Consider the following 27,900-nt stretch of genomic DNA (forward strand, 5'->3'; position numbering starts at 1 on the left):
CGATCGCTTACACGATAGCCAGGCGAAACCTAAAAACTATCAACTTTCCTCATTTGCAAACAAACTCACCTGTCCCCATAGTGCTCATATCTAGCAAAGTAGCTGCTCACGTCTTTCTGCTTCAACTTACACCACCAGTAAGCAAGTGATGAGGATATCCCCATGCCATAAAATACATTTTGATATTATCCCAATACTTTATTTACATCATGGCTCTTTGATTATCAAGCAAAAGCTAGGCTTCCAAAATGAAAATTTTTCAACAACACTATGTACACACAAAGACATTTAATTTGGTCACATTTTTCTTTGAGCAACTTCATTTTCAATTCTTGTGCCACATTTCGTATACCTTTCAATGTCAAGAAGTCAGCCACTCATCTCCCTCCCTCCTACAGCGAGCAGTGTTTTTCTGCAGTCCACTGTGAAGGTTCTCTAATATGCCTGCAGGCCTTTTAAGTCATTCTTTGCATTGTCTCATTTGCCACATTTCATTTATAGTGTCTATTAAATACAGATATATCTCTCACTCGGACACCTGTTTTCTTGTGCTGTTTCATATCAGTTTTGCTCATCTTACCGTGAGCAGTTTTCTCCCTGTTGTGGCATAATTCTCAATCCTCCTTCTGTCTCCCACATTCCCTGTGCCAACTACCCTTCTATAAGCTGCCTTTATTATATTTATCAGATGTTTAGCCCACTTATGGTCTTCTCATCAAAGATAGATCTCCCACTCATGTGTCTCTCATATTGTTTGCTCTCTCTACTTCCACTAGCTTTCTTAGTAATGTCTATTACTTCAACTTTCTTTCGCTGTCTGTCTTCTCAAATTGTGTGCTGGTATGTCAGGCAGTGTGCTCCATTCCCTCTTGTTTTGATAGGCCCCTTGCTGATTTTTGAACTGACAAGCTCATTGGGATGCACCTACGCTCTGTGAGTGGTACCGAAACCTGAGGAGGCTGTATGTAAGCAGCATTGCCAGCACCACCACATTTAAAGTGTTATCTCTAATTAAATAGGACTAACATCTTGAAACATGTATCTAGAGATACACAGCACTGACTGCACCAACAATAGTGAAAACTAAAGACTTGCAACTGAACTGACTTATCAAATACTGCACTTACCACACTGCATTTGGGCAAATTGTGTGCTGGTATGTCAGGCATTGTGCTTCCTCCCCTCTTGTACTGGTGCGAATTAAATTGAAAGTGTTTCCCAAAACACTTATTGAAATCTGCAGCTCTTACAGATTTCAAGGATACTTCTGAAAAAGAATTATGAATTCCAGAAGGTCGTAAATATGAAATCAAGTAAGGCCCTAGGCTTGCAGGTGCAGATTTACAACTTTCTTTGTGAGTCCCACAATGGTTGGATCTGAGCATGCATAAATGAAACGCTAGGGAGAAACACTTATATGCTGTACATATACGTTGGAGTGAAACAAATGCATATATAGCATATTAAATAACTGACAGACAATTCGCCTTAGTTGCGATGACCGCTTTGTTTTAAACACAACCTAAAATAAAGCAATTCAAAATCAACAAGAATTCTGATCTTGCATGGTGAAGATTCATATACTGGCTTGAGTATTTTTACAGTACCTGATAATTCGTCCACCTGTAAGATTTTGAAGCATATCACTGAGCGTTAGAAATATTCCTCTCACACTTTTCAGTTTTTGGGATACTTCAGAAACAGGATATTGGTACAGAATTTCTTGCTGTAAAAATATAAATTGTTTTTAATAACTTGTGCTGAACTGTAGTATAATATAGATTAAATACCAACCTTAAACACCATAATTGGGGTATGGGGAGAAAGAAGTTGATTGAAACTTATGAGCATTAATAAACAACTAAGGGAGAAGGGAATGAATGAAAAATGCAATGAACATAATAACTTGAACCTAACAAATGATATATGGGGGTAGTGCAACTATTTCACTGCCTCAATCTGGTAATTAGCGGTTTAAAGAAGGGTGTTGTATAATATATATCCTGGACCACAACTGTAGTGTCTCATGAGTTAGAAATGATGGAACCCTTTTGCCTCCTGATGGACTCCGTAGAACTGTGACATAAGTGTTACAGCAGAATCCAATAAAGGCTGATTTAGAATGTTGAGTTCGCAGTTACATGTGAATGAATAAAGACGTGTAGTACTAATCTCGGTGTGTGGCGTACTCATTAGTGAGTACCCAGGCTGGGGAGGATGCTTCAACCACCTTGATCGTCGCAGGTTTACAAAGCATTAAAAACACAGCATAAGCATGTGAGCATCCATATATGCCTGTATATTACTAGAGGGGATGTGGGTGAAATGTGAGAAAAGACAATATTCCCCCATAATTTGCTCAATACCAAATTTGTCTACTTTAGAAGAAAACGCGACCAGCATAAATCCCATACAATTAACGTTCCAGTTGTTAAAATAAATGTCAAGAAATTATAAAATTGGAGTTGGACGTGTGACATTCTAGAAACATTCAATCTGATTAATACAATGATCAAATAAGCACTGGTGGCAAAAATAAACTGAGCAACGAAGCGGTGATAACCATGCAGAAGTAAGAGTTTTCAATATTTAGATCACAAATTTATTGAGGGATTCAAAGACAGAAAGGCCAAACAAGATGAATTTAAACAAATCAATTAAACATGAGCATACTCGAAGATTCAAGTTCAACCCAAAACATGGCAAGTAAAATGGAAATGCACTTTTGTCTAAAAGACTCAAGCATCATCAAAACAAATCGATCTCACCTTTGGTACCTACTGGCTTTACCAATGCCTTTTGGCGATGCAGTACTTCATTGGCAAAAAATGTTTTGGGAGATGCTGTGCAGCATTGAACCAAACAAAAAAAGACTCGAAGATGTGGACACGCCATCTCCTAGGAACATACATGTGTGGTGCTATATGGGCATGCACGCATCACCTGCAAGTACGTGCATGTATCACCATGGGCTGAGCTCCACTTTTGAATTATTTATTATTTTAATTTATGTAATTTTAAGTGTGAAAGTGATCCGAAGGCATCTGATTGCTTTGCAGAAAAAGATTAAACTTTACAGAGTAATAAATAAATAATTAAGGTACATAAGAAGTAAAGTGTTAGTTTACACACAGATTACATATGTACATCACATCGATACAGAATGTTCATCTAGATACTAGCAAAAATGCAGTGAAAACGCTGATCTTTAACTTTAGTATGAAGGAAGTAGGGCATTGTGAGAAAGGGGGAAGCAGAGAAAAGGCGAGAAGAGGAGGGATCCTGTTGTGCGGATGGTCCAGGGTGAAATTATGAAATGCGACTGGACGAGAGAAGGGAAAATGAGAATAGACAGAGGAGAAAAAGAGACTAGAAGGGGTACCTAGGGTCAGGCTATCCTAAGAGCAGATTGAAGGTGCATTTGTAAAACAAAAGTGGATTCAGCTCCCCCTTGAAGGTGTGTAAGGAGTGAGAGGCACGGAGGTAATGAGAGAGAGGGTTCAAGCTTCTGATTGCATTGCCAGGAAAAAAGCTTGTGCCGTAGAATGTTACCTTTTGAAGACAAAGGGGTCTCGGAGTAGCAATCTGGTAACGGCAAAGCAATCTGTCCCCACATGATGTTTGCAATTTAGAGCTGAGTTAACAGTGGAAGAAAGTGTGAGAGTCTGGGCTTCCTGAGGAAATCGTTGTAGTGTAGAAAGCACCGGAGAGAGATGGTCACATTTTTTCATCCCTGAGAGAACATACAGCTGCATGTAGGATTCCTTTTAAAGGAGTGAGAAGACTTTTAGGGAGATGCGTTTGAAAACAGTTTCCATAGTCAAGGACCAGAGATTGAGTTTTTAGGTTGTGTGCAGAAATTATCCAGCAAAGCCCCATTCGAAGTCTTAGCTGAAAGTATACACTTTTAGCCCTTGTGTTGACTAGCGTTTGAAGAATGAGTCTGCATTCCATGATGAATAGTAGAGATTTGGAGGTGTCATCCAAAATGGGATAACAGTCCAACACACCACAAGAGTCAAGTGAGGTTTGTACTGGTAGCTGCAAAGTAGTGAGATAATAAGGAATTCTGATTTTACGGGGTTTAGTTGTTGGTAACATCCAGTCATCCGGACTTGCACCATTTGCAGAGATCTGGCTAGCAGTTCTTGGGTGAAGCAATCTTGAGAGACATTTTTGTATCATCATTATATTGATGATAAAGGATCCAAGGCCTTTTGAGTAGGACCCCTAGTGGTAGAGTATAGACTTTGGAAAGGTTAGGGGCCAGAAAGGACCTTTGTGGGACTCCTTCTGTAAATGAAACCGTGTTAAGACAAGCATTGCCAGTTTTGAACCAGTTGCCCATAAGACCCTAAGGTTTTTAAGACTTTTGAACAGTAGGGAGTCACTTTAATATATAGAATGCTGCTGAAAAATCAAGAGAAACCTAGACACACGAAGTGACAGAATCTAGTATGGGGAGTGCCTCATCTACTATCTGCAGCTGGAGGTGAGAAAGACATAACTATGGAATCACATTTGTTTGAAAAATTTGGCGAACGCTTCCAGATTAGGCCTTGTGATCTTCACAATTTAAGGTAGTGGGTGGGCTCTTCTTGGCAATCACTGTGCAACCAACTATCTGTTAGTAAGTAAATCTTGACTTATCAAGTCTTTTGACCCTTTATATTGCCTTAGACCTGATTAAGAATTACACAATTGTTCACAGAGATTGGCAGAATGCCACATATGTCTTTCATATTAGTCCTATCAAGCACCTCAAATTCAAGCTTGCTGGTGATTTTGCTGTTCGGTGTGACACGTATTCCTCGTCCCCCTTGAGTTTTTTTTTATTTTGTCATGTTTTATTGTCTACCAAAGCCATGAATCTTCTTTTGCTTAAAAAAATTATGATTTCCCATGCTTGAAATTTGGAGTACAGACTGGACCATTTTTTGATATATTTCAGACTGGCGAAGAGAGCCAAGCTAATATGGACTTCCAGGGACAGGCAAGAATCAAAACTAGCTACTTTATTGGATCTTGCAGCCAACAAACATGCAATAGTCTTACTTTCTAGAGTATTACAGACTGACTGTCTTCAGAGTCCAATCGTGGTTAAGGGGAAGTGGGAGGAGGACTGCGACAGATAGCTCTGGAAACAGAGTAGATGAAAATATGCATGCAGATGAAAGATCTCCTGTAATCTAGTCAAACTCACGCAATTTAAACTGCAGCACCAAGTATATTTATCTCCCATTCTTGAGCAGTATATATCCATAGAGGGCAGATGGATGTCCAAGTAGTAGCATCCCAGAAGCAGCCCTTATGGACATAGTGGGATTATGGGAGAAGCTACAGATTTACTGGTATGAAGTGTTATCAAAGATATATATGGTGGTGGGAGAGATTTTTTAAATCGATTTGTTTGGGCCTCTTAAAAGACACAAGGAGGACAAAATGAGGTACAGATTTGCAACTTCTGTCTAATTTAGGTTAAACAAAGGATTACTATACACTGGCTGTAGAAGGTGGGCTAGTAGTGGGTAAATGGCTGACTAATATACTCAAACTCTGGACTGCACAGGAGCTGCATATAAAGGGACCGTGCACACAGACCATAAATTATCTGAGGACCTAGTCAGATTGAAAGCAATGATATACTCCATATTCTCGTCCTCTGATGAGCTCCCGGCTGTAAAGATGGAGCAAAGAGTTCCCATTCAACAATCTCAAACGGCGGTGAAAGATTTTATAGTTGTAAAATTGAGAGTGCAACACTGTAGGACTGTTCGCCATTACTCCAAAGTCATGCAATATAGCCTTCTGTCTTTAACATCAATCACTGTAACATGACAATGCTCTTGGCCAATGAGCTCTCCTTACCAATTGCTGTATACTCCTTTCTTTCCATCACCTTCGACTAATCCCCTTTCAGTTCATCCAGAACAACTACACCCCTGGATTCTTTTCTCAATCTGAAAACAATATTTTCCAAAAATGGTATGAAAACTGTTTCTTAATTTGTCAAGGACCTAACAAAGGCCAATATCAGATGTAAATATCTGACCTATATGGCGTAGAGACAAAAGCACTTTTGCCACAAGTTGGCCAACTTTCACACCGTTCAATTGGCACCATTATTGTCTAGTAAAATAATTTTCTAACCATATTTTATTCATCTAATTTATCTAAGCCCTGGCTTCTAGTGGCGTAAGGAGCATGGCTTAAAGCCATCTACCATGATAATAATGTCTTGAATTAAAAATTGACATTTTTTCGAATTGCCTAGATATTTCTATTTTACCACTTTCAAACTGAGAACTGCACCACTTTATCTCATTATAATTACTCGTTATCCTGAAGGGGAGAATGTATCTGGTCATTCCTTTATTAGCTGCACCCCTACCAATTTAAGAACTTCATTCCTTTTTCATTCAGTCATGCAAACCTTCTGGGTGCCTTCCAAAGGAAATAGCACATGTGGCTTTTCATTCACCATTGTCCTTTTCAAGATAACAAAGGTCCGAGTCAAAGTATCGAGCTGAATATTTTCTGACTGTTTCAGGTGTGTGATGTACCACACAGACCCACACCTACTTCCAGTAGCAAGGAGACTTTACTTCTAAAACCTAGAATATCCTGAAATGATAAGGTCAATCAGGAAGAGTGGGTTATTATATTGTACGGTATGGACGAGTCAGCAAATAAGCACATTTTGAAATGGATTCTAGTTGTGGTAGGTAACCAGCAGAGGTTATGGAAAATCGGAATGATGTAACTGTTTTTTTTTTATATAGGGAACAAGCCTGGCTGTTGAATAGAGGACAGCTTTGAGTGGGGTTAGGTTAGAGAGGGAAACTCCTACCAAAATGGCATTACCAGAGTAAAGTCTGGAAATAACAAAAGGGCACACTGCTGTTTTGAGAGGCTTGTGAGAAATGAGAAATCTGATTTTTTTTAAGGGAGTGTAGGTAACATTTCTCTGCTTTTGCTAGTCTGGTGATGTGCAGGAAAAATGTTAGCGACGAGTCAATTGTGAGACCCAGGAATTTGATCATAGGTGTAGGCGAGTGGGGAACATCTTTTAAGGTTAGTAATTTCAGAAGCGTTGAGTAGAACCTTTTGCTTGTAGATTTTGACAACATGAAGAATTCATTTATCTACGGGTTTACTAGTAGGAAATCATCCAGTGTCCAAGATTGTATCTGTGTGACGTATTCGCTTAAGCTATTTAACAACTCTGGGACTGTAGTTCCAATATTGTACGCATGGCATAGCAGGACTTCTAGCACTGTATGTATATACATACTGGGGCACATTGTCAAAATCCACTTTTAAAGTATCCCTGAAAAGATGGGAGTTTGCAAGGGACATTTTAATGCCCTAAATGATAAAGACTGTATACACTGCGATCTTTCACATGGTTGATGTCGTTGGAAGTGGAGATGGACCTGCCACCCTAGACTGGGTATCTGGAATGTCAGTTTAGCAAGCATCATTTCCCAAGGCATTATCAACTCAATGAATGGTATAGCTGGAAGAGGCTGTATCATCAGACTGGCCACCCTAATAATAGGGCTCTGGAAAGCCAGGAAGGGCAGAAAAGACCACTCTCGATTTTTGATGGAATTTCCATTACCACCCTCCATTATTTTAGGACCTAAATTTATTCTACTGTTACCACATGAAGAAGAGCCTAAGGTGGCCCTCTGACATTACCTTTTAGAAGAAACGTTATGGTCAGAAAATGCAGGAAACGTTTACTATGATAACCAGGAAGTACTCTCCCCCATATGTAGTAAGTATTCAAAGGTAAAAGCTCCCTCGTTGGGCACTATACCATCTAGCCTCTAGGCAAGGATAACAGTAGTAAGGAAAAAATGGGGATGCCAACTAAACACTTGGACAAGACTTTTTTTTAACCAAAAATAGTCATGATAACAAAGGCTGAAATCTGTGTAAGCGGCGTTTGCTCAATGCATGGATAAATGAAAGGGAGCAATTAAATAGTGAAACTTTCAGACTGCAAGAAATCCTCCGCTTTGTTCAGAATGTCTGAGCCGAGGTGAAGTACAAGTGTTCATTCTAAAGACGTGGGTGTTCAGAAAGGAGGCCTGCTTGACTTTGCCAGGACTCATTTTGTGCATCCCTTGGTATATGCGCACGTTTTATTAGCTCTCGAAAGCGTCCCATCTCTTCATTTATAGCGAAGCAGCAGACAGCTGGCCTTTCTGGCGGAGGGGTAAGAACACTGGTCCTATGTTTGAAAGTTTAATTTAGTTTTGCGGATCAGGTTAGCTTTGTCTGTTGTCCTCTAGCTGTCCCTGTTGCATACTAATGCTGCTCTGTTGAAAGCTGGAGATTAGCGAGCATTCCTAAAATGGTGTTTCTTAAGCACGCTGTAAAAAACGCAAAGTGAATGACTATGGAAATAGTAGAATATAAAACCACAGAAAATAATATTTTTTTCGTTTTGTCAAAGAAATGATATGGCTTGCTGGAACTGGTAATGTGTCTTAAACTGAAGTGTCCCATTACTTTCAGATGTGTTTGTTCTTTTCCTCGGGGCTTGCAGCTTTGGCAGGAGGTGCCAGGGTTATGGCATGGAACACCCCTGAGGAATGTGGTTTCATATATAAAGTGCGGAAAGTTCTTGAGGGAGGTCAGTCTGATGCCAGGATCTACGGATGTGTTCTGCTTCTATGCGCCTGGGAAAGCATAGCACTTTCCCATCACCACAGGGTAAAGGTTTCTATGTGCAGAGCATGAAAAGGCGCTTTTCAGTTCCATCGCTGCCCTTTAATAAGAAAGGCTTGTTCTTTGTACAGGAAACCCTTGATGCTAACAAGTATTTCAAAACAGAGCTAATTAAATTCAGATTTGAACAGCAGAGCTTTCCAGTTCCATTAGCACTCAGACTAGAAACTCCTTTAATCTGAAGGAATTGAGAACTTCCAAGAAATCTTTGGCAGTGGTGTGACCTGTTTTGTAGTATGTGCTGGAAAGGCTGAGGTTTGGGGGACATTTGTCGCTCAGGAGGCAGGCTGAGTAATCGGCATTTGTTACTATTTGTGCACAGAATGGCTACATTCTCTCCCGTTTGCATGCATGTCAGTCATTGCATTCATCAGGTTAAACAACCGTTTTCTTTCTGTACACCAAAATCTCGAGTGTTGCCGTAGAGTGCTAAATTTGCAGGTCCTTAAACCCTGGTTTTAAAGTGTTCAATTCCAAAACTCCTGTGTATGCAGATTAATCAGTGCCTTTGCATAAACTTAAAAATGATTCGGGTATGACACTTCTTTTGGTCTAAGTGTTTTGACTACTCGCTTTATGTTTAAATCACGAGGGACCTCATACGCAACATAACATAACGTGTATTTGTACAGAACATGTTCACCCGTAGGCATCTTGGCGCTGAAAATCTGATGTTTATTGTTACCCAACTCAATGGTACTCATTTTTCGACCTCAGAAGAATGAAAGGCTGAGTGGCCCCACCAGGATTTGAACCTGTGATCATGAGGTCAAGCACAGACCCGCTACAGTGGACGCATTAGCCCACTAAGCCACCAGACCCTGCTAACTGGAAAATCCCTTTTCTAATGCACACACACATATATAAATATATATGTGTGCATGTATAATGTTCGGTCTGCAGGACATGAAATTTACCATGTACAAAACCACAAAGCTGTACTTTTTAGATAAGCGACTATGCACTACATCCTGTTTATGTTATGTGAAAAAAGAATGATAGAAAGAGGTACATGGTGTTATTTGAATTTCAGTTTTCAACAGATGCTCTTAAATTAAAATATTTGCAGTGGGAGAGCAATACCTATATTATTATATGAGGTGCTCCAGACAAGTATGCCAAAGAAAAAATGAGAGAAATGATGTATCACACCACGAGTGATTAGTTCTGGAAGTAGATGTCCTCACACGACTGTCCAACGCGGTGTGTCAGATGTGACAATTTTCAAGCTGAAGAATTACAAGTAATTTTGTGAAGAGATTTTCGTGTTACAGAGCGACAAAACGGCTCTGGTTAGGTTTCTCATTCTTTACTACTTCTAGTGGCAGCGATAACCTCATATACTGCCAGGTAAACCTCCCCTTTCTTTACTGCTTGCCTTAAAGATGTCCCCTGCATTACATAACATTATATTACTCGGATTGCTCAGCCTTAGATTATAAAAAGAATAGTCTTGTTACCTTACCCAGCATTAAACCACAGAAGGCTGCTGCACTGATTACATTACATAATTAGGCGAGCTATTGTGGTTACTTTACATGTTATAGGCCCTTGTTGAGGGCCTGGCTTATAACCTTGGTTCAGGGCCTTTGACAATGGGTACAGCCGGATGCTGAGGGGCTATAATGCTTTAATAGAATTAACATATTTCTTGGATTATTTTACACTAAACTGAAAAAACAGATCGTTTAGATTGTTTTAACCTATATTAGACTACAGAGGCAGATTTCTTCAATTACTTTTGTTCCCATTGAATTAAAAAAGTAGGCTTCTTGGATTACTTTACTATGCGTTAGAAGCAGAATTAAATTAGCCAGACTACGTTGGGATGTTGAGATTGCAGAAGGCAGTTAATCCCGTTGATTTATCCTTTGCTGGGTCACAAAATGAGATCCATTTGATTGCTTTACATTACCTTACAGAAGGTAAATGCTCAGGTGTCCTCACTCTGCATTACCTCAAGCCGCTTATACTGCATTATTTGCTTCATCCAGCTGTGGATTTTAGAATGGGACAATTCTGATGACATCAGCAAGCAGGTAACTACAGAAGATTACCCACATTAATGCAGTTGTTGTAGGATTACATACAGAGACATTATTAATTGCTCTTCCTACATTAGATTAAAGAAAATACTTCTTTATCATGCATATTCCTGAAGATTACAATAATAACTTCTACGTGCATAAAGTGACAGACAATCTAAACTAAACCCTGCTTCCAACTACAAAAGAAGAATATTCTGATTATTTCACCTAACATACGAAAACAGATTGCTTTTGCTTACTTTACCCTTGTGATGCATTAGACCACAGAAGCACATTTCTCTGATAACTTTACCCTTAATAGTTTAAGGACATTTATTAGTCTGTTAATGTGTACACTTCTAGATTACAGACGATTACTTCTATTGCTTTATTCTGTGTTGATCACAGGCAGTCATTTTTAGGATTAGTTAAGCATCTTTCAGGCACATGCATCAAAGCTTTTTGCATTCGCAAACGGTGCGAATCGCAAAAATTGGCCGTTTGCAATCGCAAAATTAGCTTTCGCGATGCATGAAACAACTTGCCACTCGTACTTTAAAAAAATTGCAATTAATTGCGATTTTTCAAATTGCGATTGCATTTAAAGAATCGCATTTTGCGATTCCTTGAATGCAATGCAAGAACCACTTGAGAATAGCGATTTCGCGAATAGGGTGCGCAAATTTCCATGAAGTTGAATTTAATGGTAATTTGGAAAAACTTTTTAAAATGCACTTTAGTGCATTTTCCAAAGTTTCATGTTGCGCACACACATGCCCTTAGGCATGTAATTTCCCATTCATTTTCATGGGCCTGTAGGCGCATAGGAATGAATGGGAAGCTATTCCTTATTTGTGACTGGCAATTTGCGAGTCTCAAATAAGAAATTTGTAGGAATCGCTATTTTTATAGCGATTCCTACATGCATAGGATTTTGCGAGTCCTTAATTGCGATTCCTTAATAATCGCAATTAAGGACTCGCAAAATCCTACCTTGATGCATGTGCCTGTTTGTCTTTTAGGTAAAGCACTCTCAATTGGCCTAGAATGATCTGGATTTCTTACATGAGGAAGATTGTGATTCAGCATGCTTTTAAGAGGAAGATCATTCATCTTTCTGTACTTGGGAGTATCAGGGTCTAAGCCCGAGAAACTCTCAGAAATTAAGACAACCATTTCCACTTCTGCAAAGGTCTACTCTTTGGCTAACTAGTAGACCACCATGATGTTTAGAAGATCAATGTAGAATGAATGTTATGTCTGTTGTCAGCACTTTCCAAATTACAATAATTATGGCTAGGTATGAAAAACAAAACCTGGTCAAAATAAATTCCCAGAACAACTACACAAGGACAAAACAGTTACATTGGCTGCAAACCAAACATGGAGTGTAGCTTTTAAAGCCGTTACAGCCAAACTGATGTTAAGCCGCACTTTCCAATTTTCTTAATAAGCATGCTAGAGCTCAGTCTGCTTCAGTGCATGTGTAGGTAAATAACAGAAAGAAGATAGAAATATTCACAAATCAGCACTTGTGCTGTGGCCAAAATCAATTTCTTAACCCATTTTCCTATTGTTGAACACTCACCTCTTCTTTTGATATTTCGGAATCCAGTTTCAGGGTAAGAAACATTGCAATATGAGGTATTCCTTGGATTGCAAGCTGAAGGTCAGAATTATCTTCTCCCCATAGAAGTTTAATCAGGTTGTTCATGCTTGGAGGTGCCTGCTTGTACTTACATTGTGAACCTCCATCTGGCTCTAAGAATGAGGTCTCAAAAGTCAGCTTCAGCTGTAAATAAATAGATTTCAGAAAATGTATTATTTACAATTAAATGTTTACACTACTTTTAAGGCCACTTTTCACAAACACACGCATGGAACTCAAATGTCGATAAAAGGTATATGGGAAAACTGTGGAGTATATCAGTCAACAGTTAACCAGGACACCAGAAATATCCGTCCTATAAAGAACATACATATGCACATAGGATGTTCAAGGGATTCAGGCAATCTGTATTCTCGCTTAGGATAAGCAGAAATTTTCTGAGGAGGAATTGGGAAGCAACGTGTCATTTTTAGGTCTCGGCTCGAAGGCTGCGCTTGCGCAGTCTCGCTCTGAGATGTAATGACTTGGAGAAGAGGGGCTTGAACCCGCCCCTCTTCTCCCCTCTTCTCCATTGGCTGGCCTCTTGAATGCTGGCCAGCCATTGGAGAAGAGGTTCGTCTCTCCGAACAGGCCCCGTCCTTTTCGGATTCGGGGGCGTGTTTTTTGCTACTTTTCTAATTATCTCCTCCAGCCAATGGCAAGAGGAGAGAAAAGAAAAACACGCCCCCGAATCCAGAAACGCCGCTGCCTTTCTCCGAGGCATTTCTGCTTCGCCTCGGAGAAAGGCGGTGGTGTCTCCGTAAACATTCGCAGCCTATTTTCTGGTGCGGTAGGTAAGCTGGCCCAGGGAGACGTGTATTACACTTATAGCCAGGTGAGTTCACTGCCAATGACGTCTAGGTGAGGTATCCATGGATCTCCACACTGGCCCCCAGTCAGGTGATTAGCACAGCGCTCTCAGCCCTTCTAAAGACGAATCAGCCCTGCGAGAAACCACCGGGCCTCTCCCCACGTCTACACACGGATCCCGGCAGTGATGGACACACAGGGCCCGAGGGAGAAGGAGCCGCACAGCCGGGCCGACCGCCGCGCCAATGCCGCTCACAGAACCCAATCTGGCTGCCCGCACGCACACTGCACCCCCCACGGCACTCGAGAGACTGGAAGGCCCTCTCCCCGACTCAGTCCCCCTGCGGAGCGGTAACTGTTAGATCGAGGCGCACACTACTCACGCAACAATCGCAGCCTGATTTGAAGTGTGCCTACGGGGGGTGGGAAGGGCAGCCCAGCAGTTATGCAGCAGACGACAACGGCATCGGAACACCGACCGACGGCCTCCGCTCACCTCCTATCTCAGCTGCACCACTCCACCACAGCGACTCCAGCTGGGCCTCGGGACACGACTCTCAGAGCTCATAGGTTCCACACCCAATACTGAAGCTCAAATGTCCTGGATTCAAATGCTCATTCCTGAAATCAGCCTCTATTCTGAGTACCAGGGAAATGCCTTTTCCACTCTCTGGAGCTGAGCAGGCCTGAAGGGAAAATCTAACTCTTTCCTTCGATTCACAAACCTCCTCTGCTCACTTCCCCCACAGGAGCACTTCTCTCCACAGCCTCATCCGCATTAATTGTTACATCAGCAACAATAAATAATTGTATTTTTTCTTTCCATAAACACGAACAATAAACCAGCTCTCTAAATGAAGACAAATGTTTTCTATTTTCTTCCACCAGCTCGCGCTAGCTGTAATCCCCCCTCAAACTCAGATGGAACAGGAAAACCAGGCTTTGGGGACATGCATTTTCTCAGCTTGCTCCTATAATTGCATTTTCTTCATCTGAAATGAAACGTGATTTCTATTGGGAAAAGAGATATGGCAAATTAAAAGGAGGAAGAAAAAAGGCACCAGTGGAAACGCTGAGCGTGGGTAAAGATACTCAAAAGGACCGGGTTCCATTTCTGAATCCGCCCAGGATGGTGGATGAATGATACTTCCACCCGTACCCAGGGCATCATCTGTGCTCGTGGTAGTGGGCACCGGCGCCTATTTTTGGGAACCGGAATTTATCTTTCATCAATACCCTTTGGCCCAGAGTAAAGCAGAACAAGCATTTACAATGCAACGGTCTCGGCATTGTTAAAGTTAGAGCTATTGGCATTGCTCATGACATTATTTTTGTTTATGTTTTTGTTTTTAAAACATGTAAAGAAACTGCATTGTTATTTACAATGTCAATAGCTTAATCAGTGTGTGTGTAGGTGGCTCTGTGTAGGTGGCTCTGTGTGGGTGGCTCTGTGTGGGTGGCTCTGTGTGGGTGGGTGGCTTTGTGTGTGTGGCTCTGTGTGTGTGGCTGGCTGTGTGTGTGGGTGGCTCTGTGTGTGGGTGGCTCTGTGTGTGTGTGGGTGGCTCTGTGTGTGTGTGGGTGGCTCTGTGTGTGTGTGGGTGGCTCTGTGTGTGTGGGTGGCTCTGTGTGTGTGGGTGGCTCTGTGTGTGTGTGGGTGGCTCTGTGTGTGGGTGCAAATGCAATAGGTCTCGCATTTGAGAGTGATTAAGCTATTGACATTGTAAATAACAATGCCGTTTCTTTAAATGTTTTAAAAACAAAAACATAAACAAAAATAATGTCATGAGCAATGCCAATAGCTCTAACTTTACCAATGCCGAGACCATTGCATTGTAAATGCTTGTTAACATAAGACGTAGGAAGTTGTAAATACACTGAGATACGATTTAGAAAACATACTTTATTTTGGACTGCTCCTTTTTACAATTTTATTGAAAGTCTAACATATGAGGTTTAGGTTTACCCTTATAAAGAACTAGAGAATCAACAACCATGCATTTTGCTTATTTCTTTCCCGAATGAAACAGAGAAATTATTGGCGTGCATCGCATCAGGAGAGTTCCCTCTCTATGTATGTGGCATGATGCTAAAATGAAAGTACAGAAAAGATACTTAAGGACTACCATATTTGCCTTGGTGATATTTCTCTGCTAATTGTGGTCTTTATTTTCAAAGACTTCTGTTCTGAATGTGTGACGTTGGAATCATAGGTTTGGTTTAGTATGCTTATTTAAAGAACTCTAGTACTATGCTGCTCTGCTTAACATCTCTTGCTTCACTCATTTTTCAGAGGAATGTTTAGACTACAAAATTTTGGGATGAGATCGTGTGGCTGTGTTGTAAATCGGCAATTATAAACACAATATGAAATATATAGCACAAGGGCAAACTCATGCCATACAGAAAACGGATCTTCTTCACTTTCCAGTTACTCACATGATGAATCGAGCACTGGAAATGCTAAAAGATCTTGCCGTGCAGGCTGACGTCCTAGTTACATTTTTAATTTTGTATTGCCTGTATATGCCACAAATATAAAAAGAAGGAAAAAAGAAGACACTGTGTAACGAGATAGAAATATGCTCGTAATTAAGTTTTTTTTTAATAAAAAGGGAACCATTGCATATTATTTAAATATTACACTGACTAGCAAGCGTATATACTTAAAACGGGTATAGAAGCCATTTTAGTTTTGATGCCCAGAACAAAAGCTATGGGCCACATGTATCAACATTAGGAATAGCAATTACCTAGTTGCGATTTTCTTGCGAATCACAATTAGTTTATCGCTTATCCTAATGTATGAAGCTACAAGAGTTTCATTTAGCGATTACTAGGGGGTCGCTAATCGACCTACCTCATTAATATTAATGAAGTAGGTTGCAATATGCGACCACCTAGGAATCACTAAAATCACGTGGATGGTGGCCTGCTAGGGTCAGCAGACCACCATGTCCGTGATTGCTTTTCAATAAAGCAATACTTTTTTATTTTTTTTTAAATGCAGCCCATTTTCCTTAATGGAAAACGGGTTGTATTTACAAGAAAAAAAATGAAAAGATTTGATTCCTTTTTTTGGTCTCGCCTAGCGGTAGCGTTGCAGCGCACATGCGCTGCACGCATCGCGAGGCATATTGTAGTAAAGTAGGTTTTATAAGTGGAATTCAATCCCCGCCCACCTTTTTTATTGGCTGGCATCATCGTTTATGGTAAACGCTAGCTTCTGATTGAAAATGAGGCTTTTTTGGTACCCCCCTGCTCCTTTTGGGACCTTCCATCCAGAATGGATTGTTTCCTTGCAGCGTTATACGGTGAGCTTTATCTGGTGGGTGAGCACTATTTTTAAAATGGATACTGATGGGGAGGGAAACATCCTTTACCACGAAACCATTACAACACGGTATGGTTACATCGTGGTTTTAACAACGCAAGTCACTACATCGACTTGCACTGGAGGGCGCTCTAGACTAAGGAATAGTGTGAATTACTATTCCAACACCTTCCCTACTGCACGTAGACTGGAGTTGGAATAGTAATTCACACTATTCCAAAGTCCAGCGCCCTTCAACAGCGCAAGTCGATGTAACGACTTGCGTTGTTGTTAAAACCTCGATGTAATATACCGCGTTGTGATGGTACGCGTTCTATCATCACACATCTGATGGGGACAATGGCGGCTGCAGCGCTATGCGCTCCAAATTTTATGCTTTTTATTATTTAAATGAGTGCGGCGTCCGCTAGGGACACCGCGCTCACTTTATATATTTATATTTAGCATTTATGTTGAGCGCGGCGTCCACTTCAGGGGCACTGCGCTCTGTTTGTTAGGTTTGTTTACTTTAAAACTGAGTGCGGCGCCGCTTCAAGGACACCGCGCTCGGTTTCTATATATTTTTTTACTTTAACACTGAGCGCAGCGCCCGCTTCAAGGACACCGCTCTCAGTTTTAAAGAAACCACGCGCGGTACCCTAGAAGCGGCGCCACACTAAATTTTAAACGTAACCATTTGCAATGCAATTGGACCTATTGTATTGCAAATGCTTGTTAAGGAAGACACGAAAGCCCCTAGTCGGGTGCCTCTGTCCTGCCGAGGGACGCATTACACGTCTCACCAAAGGCAGTGTTTGATAAAGCCTTGCAGTGATCTGCTGGGCAGATGGACAGAGTCTGCCCTTGCACTACCAGGAGGAGACGTGTAACTGCTGACTGTCACTGTGTGGCTGATCTTTCTGAAAGGACCCAAACATGTATTTTCAAGAAATTCGAGCACTACTTTTACCTGAATTTTGTTTCTTAGCTTAAGATTAGTTTGAAAGAAATATATTTTACACTGCAAACCTAGCTCATTGGATACGTCGTCAACAAGTAAACCCAAATTATGTATTTTCCTTTCATTTGCTGTACTAGAGTCCTGCTCCTGCGTCACCGGTTTCTGTATTCCTGGTACTTGCTTTGTCACTGAGTGCGGTGACGTGGCCTGTTGTGGAGGTCATTGTTATGGCGCTCAGTGTGTGCTCTGGGCGGGGCTCAGGTGGTGATTACACCTCTCCGTGAAGGCCTGCCCTGGCTCTGTACAGAGCAGGGATAACGTATAGTTTCTTATCTGTCGGTGTAGTTTTACAGCTTGAAGACTTTCTGGATTCACTATGCTGTGCATTATTCCGCCATCTAGTGGTTGGGTCCGAAATTATTGTATTTCTTCCCTTTTATTTTTAGTGGCACAGGTGGGCGTCGACATACCACCATTTGGTGCCCTTCTTGACGTCGAAGTGCTTCCTCCAGAAGCTCCTACCTTTGGTCGCCATCTTTGGATAATTTTTTCTTCGTTTTGTTTTACTTCTTCTCCTTTTACAGTCTTTCTCCTGTTTTAATAGTCTTCCTCCTGTCTCATCTTTCTGGCGGAGGTGGGTGGGATCGCTAGTGAATCCAGAAAGTCTTCAAACTGCAAAACTACACCGGCAGGTAAGAAACTATACATTTTGCAGCGTGAATCTTTCTGGATTCACTATGCTGTGCATAGACTTTGTAGTGGTTTATTAGGTTTGTGGTGGCTGGGTGGAAGATGAGCTATGGTTACTGAATATGTGTTGTAAGACCTTCTGTCCCACTTGCGCTTCCTTGTTCATTTGAATATCTACGCAGTAGTGCTTAGTGAACGTGTGCACTGAAGACCATGTTGCAGCTTGGTAAATGTCTTGAATAGGTGTGTTTGCTAGAAACGCAATTGTTGCTCCTTTCTTCCTTGTTGAGTAAGCATGAGCTGCTCCTTGTAAATGTTGCCCTGCTTGTTTGTGGCAGAATTGTATGGTTTGTGCAATCCAGGTACAATGGTATTTTTGGTAACTGGTCGTTCCAAAAAACTGCTGGCAAAAGACACAAAGAACTGCTTTGTCTTCCTGCACTCTTTTGTCCTTTCTATATAGTGCATTACTGCCCTCCTGGCGTCCAGTGTGTGTAACGCCCTTTCTGTGCTTGTGGATGCTTTTTGGAAAAAACCTGGTATGTGAATTGTCTGATTGATGTGGAACCGTGACACCACCTTTGGCATGAAATGTGGGTCTGTTCTCATTACAATCCTATCATTGTGTATTTGTAGGTAGGGCTCTTGTAGTGTTAGCGCCTGTAATTCGCTGACTCTTCGCAGCAATGTGATAGCTACTAAGAAGGCTGTCTTTAGCGTGAGCATGTGCAGTGTTGCCTTATGAATAGGCTCAAATGGTGCCTTCCTCAATTAGGTTAGCACTATGTTGAGGTTCCATGCTGGAGCTGGCATTCTGTTTGGAGGTGTGATTCTCTTTGCCCCTTCTAGAAATCTCTTTACTACTTGGGAGGTGAGGAAACTCTTCCATGTTTCTCCTCTTGTGTAAGCCACTATCGCCGCTAAGTGCACGCTAAGAGATGTGTAGCTTAGTTTATTTTGTAGTAGATGCGTTAAGTATTTAGTACTGTTGATTCCTTGGTAATTTTTCTTCATAGCTTTTCCCTAATGCACCATTCGGAGAATCTTTTCCACTTTGCTACGTAGCACTTTCTTGTGGTAGGTCTCCTTGCCTCTCTGAGCACCGCCATTGCGCTTGCTGGCAGTTTGAGGTGTGCAAACTCTAGGTTTTCAGGAGCCATGCTGCTAGGCTGAGGCTCTCCGGCTCTGGGTGTAGAACCCTTCTGTTCTGCATTGTTAACAGGTCCTTAATTGTGGGGAACCTGTGTGCGGGCGCTTGTGCCATATCCATGATCTGTGAGAACCAGGTTTGTCTGGCCACTGAGGTGCGATCAGTATTAGTGTCATGTTGCTGAATCTGCATTTGTTTAGTACACTGTGTAGCAGTGGTATGGATGGAAAAGCGTAGGCAAATGTCCCTGACCAGCTTATCCATAGCGCATTCCCTAGGGACCGTTTGCGCGATTGTCTGGATGCGAAGTTTTGGCATTTAGCATTTTGGTGTGTTGCAAATAGGTCTATTTGCAGAGTTCCTCATTTGTGGAATATCTTTTGGATTTCTTGTTGATTGATGTCCCATTCGTGGGATGCTGAGTCTGTCTGCTTCCACATTGTCCTTGCCTGGTAGATGTATTGCCAGCAAGTCTATTTGTCTTGAAATTACCCATCTCAATATTTCCTGTGCCAGCACTGATAGTGTCACTGACTGTGTACCTCCTTGCTTGTTGATGTAGAACATGGTGGTTGTATTGTCCGTTTGGATTAGTACCCTGTGTTGGTACAGTTGTTTCTTTAGCTCTAGGTAGTTGATGTGCTTTATCGCATCCTGTTGTGACCACAATCCCCTCACCTTGAGGGTGCTTGTGTATGCTCCCCACCCCATCTGGGAGGCATCTGTTGTGATGGTCACCATTGGAGTTGGTTGAGTGAAAGGGTTCCCTCGTGTTATGTTCCTTTTGTTCCACCGCGCTATTTTGTGCTGTATTGCTTGTGTGACAACCACTAGATCTTCCCAACTCCCTGTTGCCTGTGACCACTGTTGTTGGATCCATTCTTGGAATGGCCTCATGTGTAGGCAGATATTTGGGACCAAATGTATGCATGACACCATCATTCCCATCAGTTTGCTGACTGTCCTCACTGTCAGAACTTGCCCCTTGTGGTACATACGTATCTCCTTCAATATTGCCCAGGTCCTCTTTGCACTTGGAATCACCTTGCTCTGTATGGTGTTGATCTCTGCACCTAAGAATATCATCACTTGTTCTGGTTCTATTGATGATTTTCCCCAATGGATCGAAAACCCTAGATGGGCTAATGTTTGAATGACTTCTTCCATGTGCCGCTTGCACTTGTTGTATGAGTTTGCTTTTACCAGCCAGTCGTCTAGGTACGGGTATACATGTATCCTTTGCCTCCTTATGTGTGCTGCTACTGCTGCCAGGCATTTTGTGAAAACCCTTGGTGCAGATTTTAGTCTGAATGCTCGCACTGTGAACTGGTAGTGAGTCTTGTTGATCATAAACCTTAGTAGATGTTTGTGTTTGCCGTTGATTGGGATGTGCAAGTAAGTGTCCTTTAAGTCGATAGTTGCCATGTAATCCCCTTCTTGTAACTGGGGTATCATCTCTTGGAGTGATGTCATTTTGAATCTTTGAATTTTTATGAACCTGTTCAAGAATCTTAGATCCAGAAAAAGACAGCCTGAGATTATTGTGTGTTACTATAGTAGGATGTACACTGGAATTAGACTGCAATTACAGTACTACCTCTGAGATGCTATTGATTGTTCTATCACAAATTAATAAAAATCTGTTTGCCAAAAAAATAAAAGAATCTTAGATCCAGAATTGGCCGTAAGGTTCCGTCCACCTTTGGTATGAGGAAGTAGGTGGAGTAGACCCCCTTATTCCGTTCCTTGTATGGTACTATTTCTATGGCTCTATTCTTTAGAAGTTCTTGTACTTCCTGCAGCAAATGTGCACTGTCCTTTGCTGAGTGTACTCTGCCTCTTGGCCTTTTGTTTGGAGATGGTTTTTCTAAGTCTATACAGTAACCGTATTGTATGAGGTTTAGTATCCATTTGTCTGATGTGATCTTCCACCAGTGCTGGAGGAAGTGTTTTATCCTGCCTCCTAATGGTGTTGTGTGCAGGAGGAACTGTTGTTGATCTTGATTTTGTCTTTGTCTTTGTGTTGTCTTTTTCCGCACCTCTAGAGATGTTGGCTGGGTGTGCGTTGGTTCTACTGAGGAGTCACTTGGATGTGGGTTGTTGACCCACTCTCTGTCTGTTTCCCCCTCCTCATGCGTGCCCTCGAAAGGATTGTCCTAGGGGCTGGTGCTGCCAGCTTTGCTGCTGCAGTCCCTGCTGTTGTCCCTGGTTACCTCCTTGATAACCCTGTTGGAAGGGTTGGTGTGGTGCCACAGGTTGGTGGTTTCCCCTACCCGTTGTCCTCCTTGATGGTGTCACTCTTCTCATTCCTCTGAACAGCAGCACCCCAATGGACCTAGCTGTTTCGTTGTCCTTTTTGAGTTGATTCAGTTTTTCATCAACTGGAGTGCCGCAAAGCTGTTCCCCGTTGAAGGGTGTGTTAAGAATGCTGTTCTGAACTTCATTCTTGAAGCCTGAGATCCTTAGACAGGCATGCCTCCTCTCTGTTATTCCAAGCATCATCTGCCTGCTTGATGTCTGCGTTGCGTCTAGGGCAGACTTCAGGCATGTATGTGCCGTGTTCTTTCCCTCTTCTACCAGGTGGTTCACCCTTCTCTGGTATTGCTCTGGAAGATGTTTTAGGAGTTTGTCCACTTCTTCCCAGTGCTGGTATGCGTGCCTGTTGATGAGCACATTGGAATTGGCGATGTGCCATTGGATCGCCACACTTCTTTCCATCTTCCTCCCCATTAGGTCCATTCTCCTGCTCTCCTTATCTGGAAGTGGTCCTGTGTTTGTGGATATATTTGCCCTCTTCCTAGCCGTGGATGAGATAATTGAGTCAGCTGGTACTGATCCTCTAATATACATAGAGGGCCCGATTCACAGAACTAACTTAAGACAAAATCTTAAACTTACTACCATTTTGGTATTCACAGAAGGCACTTACTCATTTTGGTATTCACAGAAGGCACTTACTCATTTCGGTATTCACAGAAGTTAAGAGTCCTAACTTTAGGACTCCTAAATGCCTTCTGTGAATACCGAAAGTCTTAAAGTTAGGATTTTTCTCAGTTTAGGAGTAGTAAAGTTAGGACTCCTAACTTTAGGACTCCTCAATGCCTTCTATGAATACCGAAAGTCTTAAAGTTAGGATTTTTCTCAGTTTAGGAGTCCTAAAGTTAGGAGTCCTAACTTTACTACTCCTAACCTTAGAAAAATCCTAACTTTAAGACTTTCGGTATTCAGAGAAGGCATTTAGGAGTCCTAAAATTAGGACTCCTAACTTCTGTGAATACCGAAATGAGTAAGTGCCTTCTGTGAATACCAAAATGGTAGTAAGTTTAGGATTGTGTCCCTAAGTTAGTTCTGTGAATCGGGCCCAGGGTCCTTTGAAGAATGTTTATATTTCTTCTCTGTCCTTGGGTTTACTGCTTTACACATAGCAGGTTCCTTGAAGGCCTCCTTCACCTGGTCCAGCACACTTAGGAGCATGGGCAGGAACTGGCTTCTCGTCTGTGATGGCAACAATGTCTCCAAGAGGAAACAAGATTGGGTCTTCTCTTCCTCTAGCCGCACTCCATATGTGTCTGCAGCTCTTTTGATGACCTGGTTCTACATCCTTATGTCCCTGGATGCAGTTGCAGACGTCGAGTGTTTCGATGGCAATGTTCCTTTCGAGGACTTTGACTCAGTTCCGCGAGTATCAATGGAGTGCTTGGGGTTCGATGACTCTCTTACCTCCTTCGGCGTTTTCTTTTAGACCTCGACGGCCATGGCGTCCTCCAATCCTTCGGCGATGTTGTCTTCCTCTCCACTGCAGAGTCCCAAATCTTGGAGCGATGGAGGTGTCCCCTGCCCCTGCATACTGTAGTTTGCTCTTCTTTGCCTCTCTCTTACTCTGAGGGTCTTCGGTGTGAATGCCGCGCAGGCGTTGCAGTCCTCGCTTCGATGGTCGAGCGGCAGGCAGAGATTGCAAACTAGGTGTTGCTCCTTCTGCGCAAACTTGTGGTGGCAGTTTGTGCAGAATTTAAAGGGAGTTTTGTCCATCCCCGCGCCCAGTGAGCCCCCTGTATGCGCATTCTCTGAAGAAACGTCAACGTTTTCGATGTTCTTTCTACTCTTTTGTTGTCCTCTGTACGCAACTTGTAATCCGGGATGTTCTCCGGTGATCTTTCGATCTTCGATTCTTCTGTCCAAAGTCTTGGAGGTCCTTCACTGTCGATCCAGACCCAATGGCGGAAAAAATAATCTAAAGATGGCAACCAAAGGTGGGAGCTTCTGGAGAAAGCATGTCGACGTCACGAAGGACACCAAATGGTGGTATGTCGACGCCCACCTGGGACACGAAAAAAAAAGAGAAGAAATACAACAATTTCGGACCCAACCACTAGATGGCGGAAAAATGCACAGCATAGTGAATCCAGAAAGATTCACGCTGCAAAACATCACAACCCTGATCTAATGTTGTGTGTCTCGGGCACTCTGTCCCAGACACCAGAGGTTCACCTGCCCTGCTGTCTGACGGTTGTTGGTTCTACTTCTCTGTGGACTCTCTGCCCTTCAGTCTCAGTTGTGGATTCTACCTCTCTGAACTCTCTGCCCTTCCGTGTGTCAGTTATTTATTCTAACTCTGTCCTCTGTGGACTCTGCTCTGTTTATTCTACCTCTGTAGACTCCCTGTCCTGCCATGCGTCAGTAGTGTATTCTACCTCTGCGGGCTCTCAGTGTCTCTGGCATGTACGTGGTTTGTCCCACCTCTGTGGACTCCCTGCCCAGTTTTGTACTCTTCCTCAATTGGCTCCTTGCCGTTCGGTCTCAATTCTTTTTTTCTACCTCGGTGGCTTCGCTGCCCTGCTGTTTATTCTACCTGCGAGCTCTCCGTCTTTCTGTTTTAGTTATTTTTTCATCCTCTGTAGAAACTCTGCCCTTCTGTGTCAGTAGTTGATTCTACCTCTGTGGACTCTGTCCTAATGTGTGTGGCTGTTGATTATTCTACCTCTGTGAACTCTTTGCCAAACTGTGTGTCGATTGTTTAGTCTACCTCCGTGGACTCTCTCCATTACTGCCCGTCAGTTGTTTACTTTACCACTAGGGCCTCTCTGGTCTGCTTTGTGTCAGATGCTAATTCTGCCGCTGTGGACTGTGCCCTGTTTGTCAGTAGTTGATTCTGCCTCTTTGGACTCCCTGTTCTGCTGTGTTTCAGTTGATGATTCTACCTCAGTGGACACTCTGCCCGGTGTGTGTGTGTGTGTTTCATGTGTTTATTTTACCTCTGTGGACTTTCTGTCCCAGACACTGTATGGTTATCCTCACAGCTGCTGGTGTTTTGGTGATGGTGTCTTTCAGGCCACATTTTACTCTCCTGTTTGTTAAAGATCACATCTGGAAGGGTTGCTGCTTCATACCAGGGCTTCTCTCACTGTCCGTCCCCACATAGCCCTCGGTTATATACACGTAGTATACATATCATGCACATCTTTGTGTGTTTGTGGTTGGCTCTTGAATAGTCAAGACTGTGATTAGCTATTATCACCAAAGAAATAGAAACGCCAAGTTCTCCTTTCAGAAAGCCCCTGTACTAGGAATCTGCTCACTGGTTTGAATAGTTTTTTTTGTTCATATCTATCGTGGCTCTTTTATGCTTTGAAATGCTGGACAATCCTCTAAAAAAACCAGAATGTAGATGTGAATTGATGTGCTTGTATGTTATTAACAAGTGATACTTATTAAATGCGTGTATTTTCCATGCGCGCTCCTCTTGGTCTTGTGTGAGACCTTGAGTTTTCAGTGCCTTTCACCTGATAGCCTTCGATAGGGTCATTTTTAAGATTTGGTTAATCGTACGGATGTGCCCGTATTTCTGAAAGATGACAATGGCGCCCGCAGATCCTTCCCGTCACGCTATAAACATTCAAACTATCAGCGCAGCGCCCGCTCCACAAGCGCCACGCTTTCTTTTACTTCTCACCAACCACAATTTCCACAGCTTTTTAAGTTGTACTCTGAGTTTCCTGTGTTGAAGGATAATAAAACCATCAATTGATTACTTTTCTTTTATTGGTGGTTTGGCCCCAGTACAAGGCAGTAGCTCACCAAAGTGTCATCTTGGGGGTAAGGACAGCAGATTCCCCCTGCGAGCATCCATTTTTTTCTCAAATACTGACAGCATTGAGATATTAAAAAACGAGTCGAGAGTATAACAGGAAACTTACTACCAAACAATACAAGTGCTATATTACGATGCACTGTGCGGCTATAAGGAGAACATTAGCTATATTTTCATAGTGGCTAAAGTGAAACACGCGGGAAGAGTGGGAGAAATGCTTGAACATGGGACACAGGTAGCACTTCATACCCTCACAACTCCAGACAGGTTGCTTACCCGGGCACTGTTCTGAGATGTTTTCAAGCACCAGGGTGTTTATGTATTTCTATAAAGTGCCACATGCCAATGAGATTTCGTCACGAGACTAAGCGCAGTCTGTATTACTTGAAACACGCAGGTGCATTTACGAGAGTTTAAGCTATTGGCATTGTAAATGACAATGCCTTTTATTTATGTTTAAAAAAAATTAACATAAATAAAAGGCATTATCATTTACAATGCCAATAGGTCAAATTTGCATAATTGCAAGACCTATTGAAAAGTAAATGCTTGCTTTAAGAGCAGGCAGTTGTCCGTGGGACCACTGCCTGCTCTTAAAATTATTTTCCATCACCATTCCCAAAAGAAAAGGGTCCCTTTGGGACCCCTTCCCATTCGCTAATCGGTTACCACCAACTTGAAGTTGGTGGTAAAATGCAAATGTTTTGCGATCGCATTAACGGTCACAAAACTTTCATACATACCGCTGCAATTCGGTATTTGGACAGGACGCCCTAAACACGCCCCTTTCAAATACTGAATTGCAAAATAGGGTTTGATACATAGGAAAAGCCTTTTTTGAGTTTGCAAACGAGCCGATTCTGCAAATTGCCCTTTTTGAGAAGGCAAAATTGCTTGATACTTGTGGCCCTGAGATCCTTACTTGCTCAACAAAAGGGTACCAATTACTGTGACCTGAAGACATAGTTTAAACAAACAAGAATGAAAAAAATAAGAAAAAGAATGAAAAGAAAAAGGACGAGCGTCCGCTGCCATCCTGTCGGGAACGGGACCAGCTGACAGGGAGTCGGCAGTCCCATCAGGGACATTACGATCTGACAGCCGTGGAGGAGGTCGGAAACATGCCTCTCAGCATTGAGGCTTGTGCTGCGACCCGAAAAAGGGCTGCAGCACAAGCCTCACTGCTAAGAGGCATGCTTTGTCAACATTCCTTCACCGTGTGGCAAGCACCTGGCTGGTTCAGGGATGATTATCCTATACCAGAGGTCCAGGGGGGGAAAGCGGGCCCACTAGGGGCCCCAAAAGTCACTTTAAGCCTGCCTTTTCATGGCAGCTTAACCGCCATGAAACAGCTGGCAGAAAGGGACATTGTAATCCCTACGGCGATGCCCGAGCAGGCACAGCCACTATTATAGGGATTGCAGTCCCTCCGACCATTTGACTGGCTTGAACCCGTCAAATTTGTGGCGGGCGGTCTCTCCACCATCCCTACATCCGCCAGCCATCGTAATGCGGCAGGCGGTCTTGCAGGGTCCGATGGCTGTGGGACTGCCGCCGACGGCCTGACGGTGGTGGTCCCACCACCACCACCATAATCAGGCCCCATGTTGGGAGTGGAGATGCTGCAAGTGAAAGGGCAGAATACAGTCACTCACAATGAAGTTAGCCAATAGATTATGTGGACTGACCTATCACCCTATGATGTACTCTGTAGTGGGCAGAAGAAAAATCTGAATGACTCAATTACAGACCAATGGGTGAAGAGGGCTGTCTGAAAGCACTTATAAGTGTGTGATACATATACTTTGAGTAAAATCAAAAGGTCTTGCCTAATGGTAGACCTAACAAGCATTGGCAATGCCAATCTGTCTCCCTTACATTTACATATAAGCAACATCAATTGACATTGCAGTGCTTGTTTAAAGTAGATATAAATGTCGGTCAAGATCAATGTTTTATCTTCCACATTTCTGCAGTGTTGCTTTTAGTAACCACCAGGTTGCAGTGAATGGCAGAAAATCTATGTTGTTTAAACTTATATCTGAGTGCAATGTCATGTTTGGAGCAGGAATGACATTTCTACAGACCGTGAAACCAAAAGAATCCTATGGGCAGGTTAAACAGAAAGGAAGGAAAGCAATACATTGGAGCAATTGGACTGAAAGTGACACAAAAGCCATCCAATCTAGTTCAATGATTGGTTCTGTGAAGTATTGTATACAAAGTTGTCTCCCAACAGACAGCTGGCGCTGCCTGCAGCAAGATCGCAAATATGAGAAGGTTACATTTTGCTGGCAGTCATTGATATGGATCAATAGCTATCATAGTAAATGCTTGCCATGAAGTTCTCTTTGAACAAACTGTTTTCATTAGCAGTCCACTAGGGCTTTAAACAGCGACAGAGGACCACCAATAAAATGAGAAAAATCAGTATTACCATTTCAGAATGCAACATAGGCAGCCATTAACAGTAG

At 42.4% G+C, this 27,900-nt stretch overlaps 1 protein-coding gene across 1 annotated transcript in view; it reads right to left on the reverse strand.

Moving 5' to 3' along the window:
- The window catches only part of INTU (inturned planar cell polarity protein), a 319,704-nt gene that overhangs the window by 153,535 nt on the left and 138,269 nt on the right, over nucleotides 1-27,900 (reverse strand). Inside the window, exons 4-5 of the mRNA XM_085641533.1 lie at nucleotides 12,358-12,561; nucleotides 1,608-1,726 (exon numbers count right to left, since the gene is read on the reverse strand). Of these exons, the coding sequence (XP_085497659.1) occupies nucleotides 1,608-1,726; nucleotides 12,358-12,561 (323 nt within the window). The remainder of the gene's footprint in view (nucleotides 1-1,607; nucleotides 1,727-12,357; nucleotides 12,562-27,900) is intronic.

This window comes from Triturus cristatus, chromosome 2_2 (genome assembly GCF_964204655.1).
Source record: "Triturus cristatus chromosome 2_2, aTriCri1.1, whole genome shotgun sequence".
Taxonomy (NCBI): domain Eukaryota; kingdom Metazoa; phylum Chordata; class Amphibia; order Caudata; family Salamandridae; genus Triturus; species Triturus cristatus.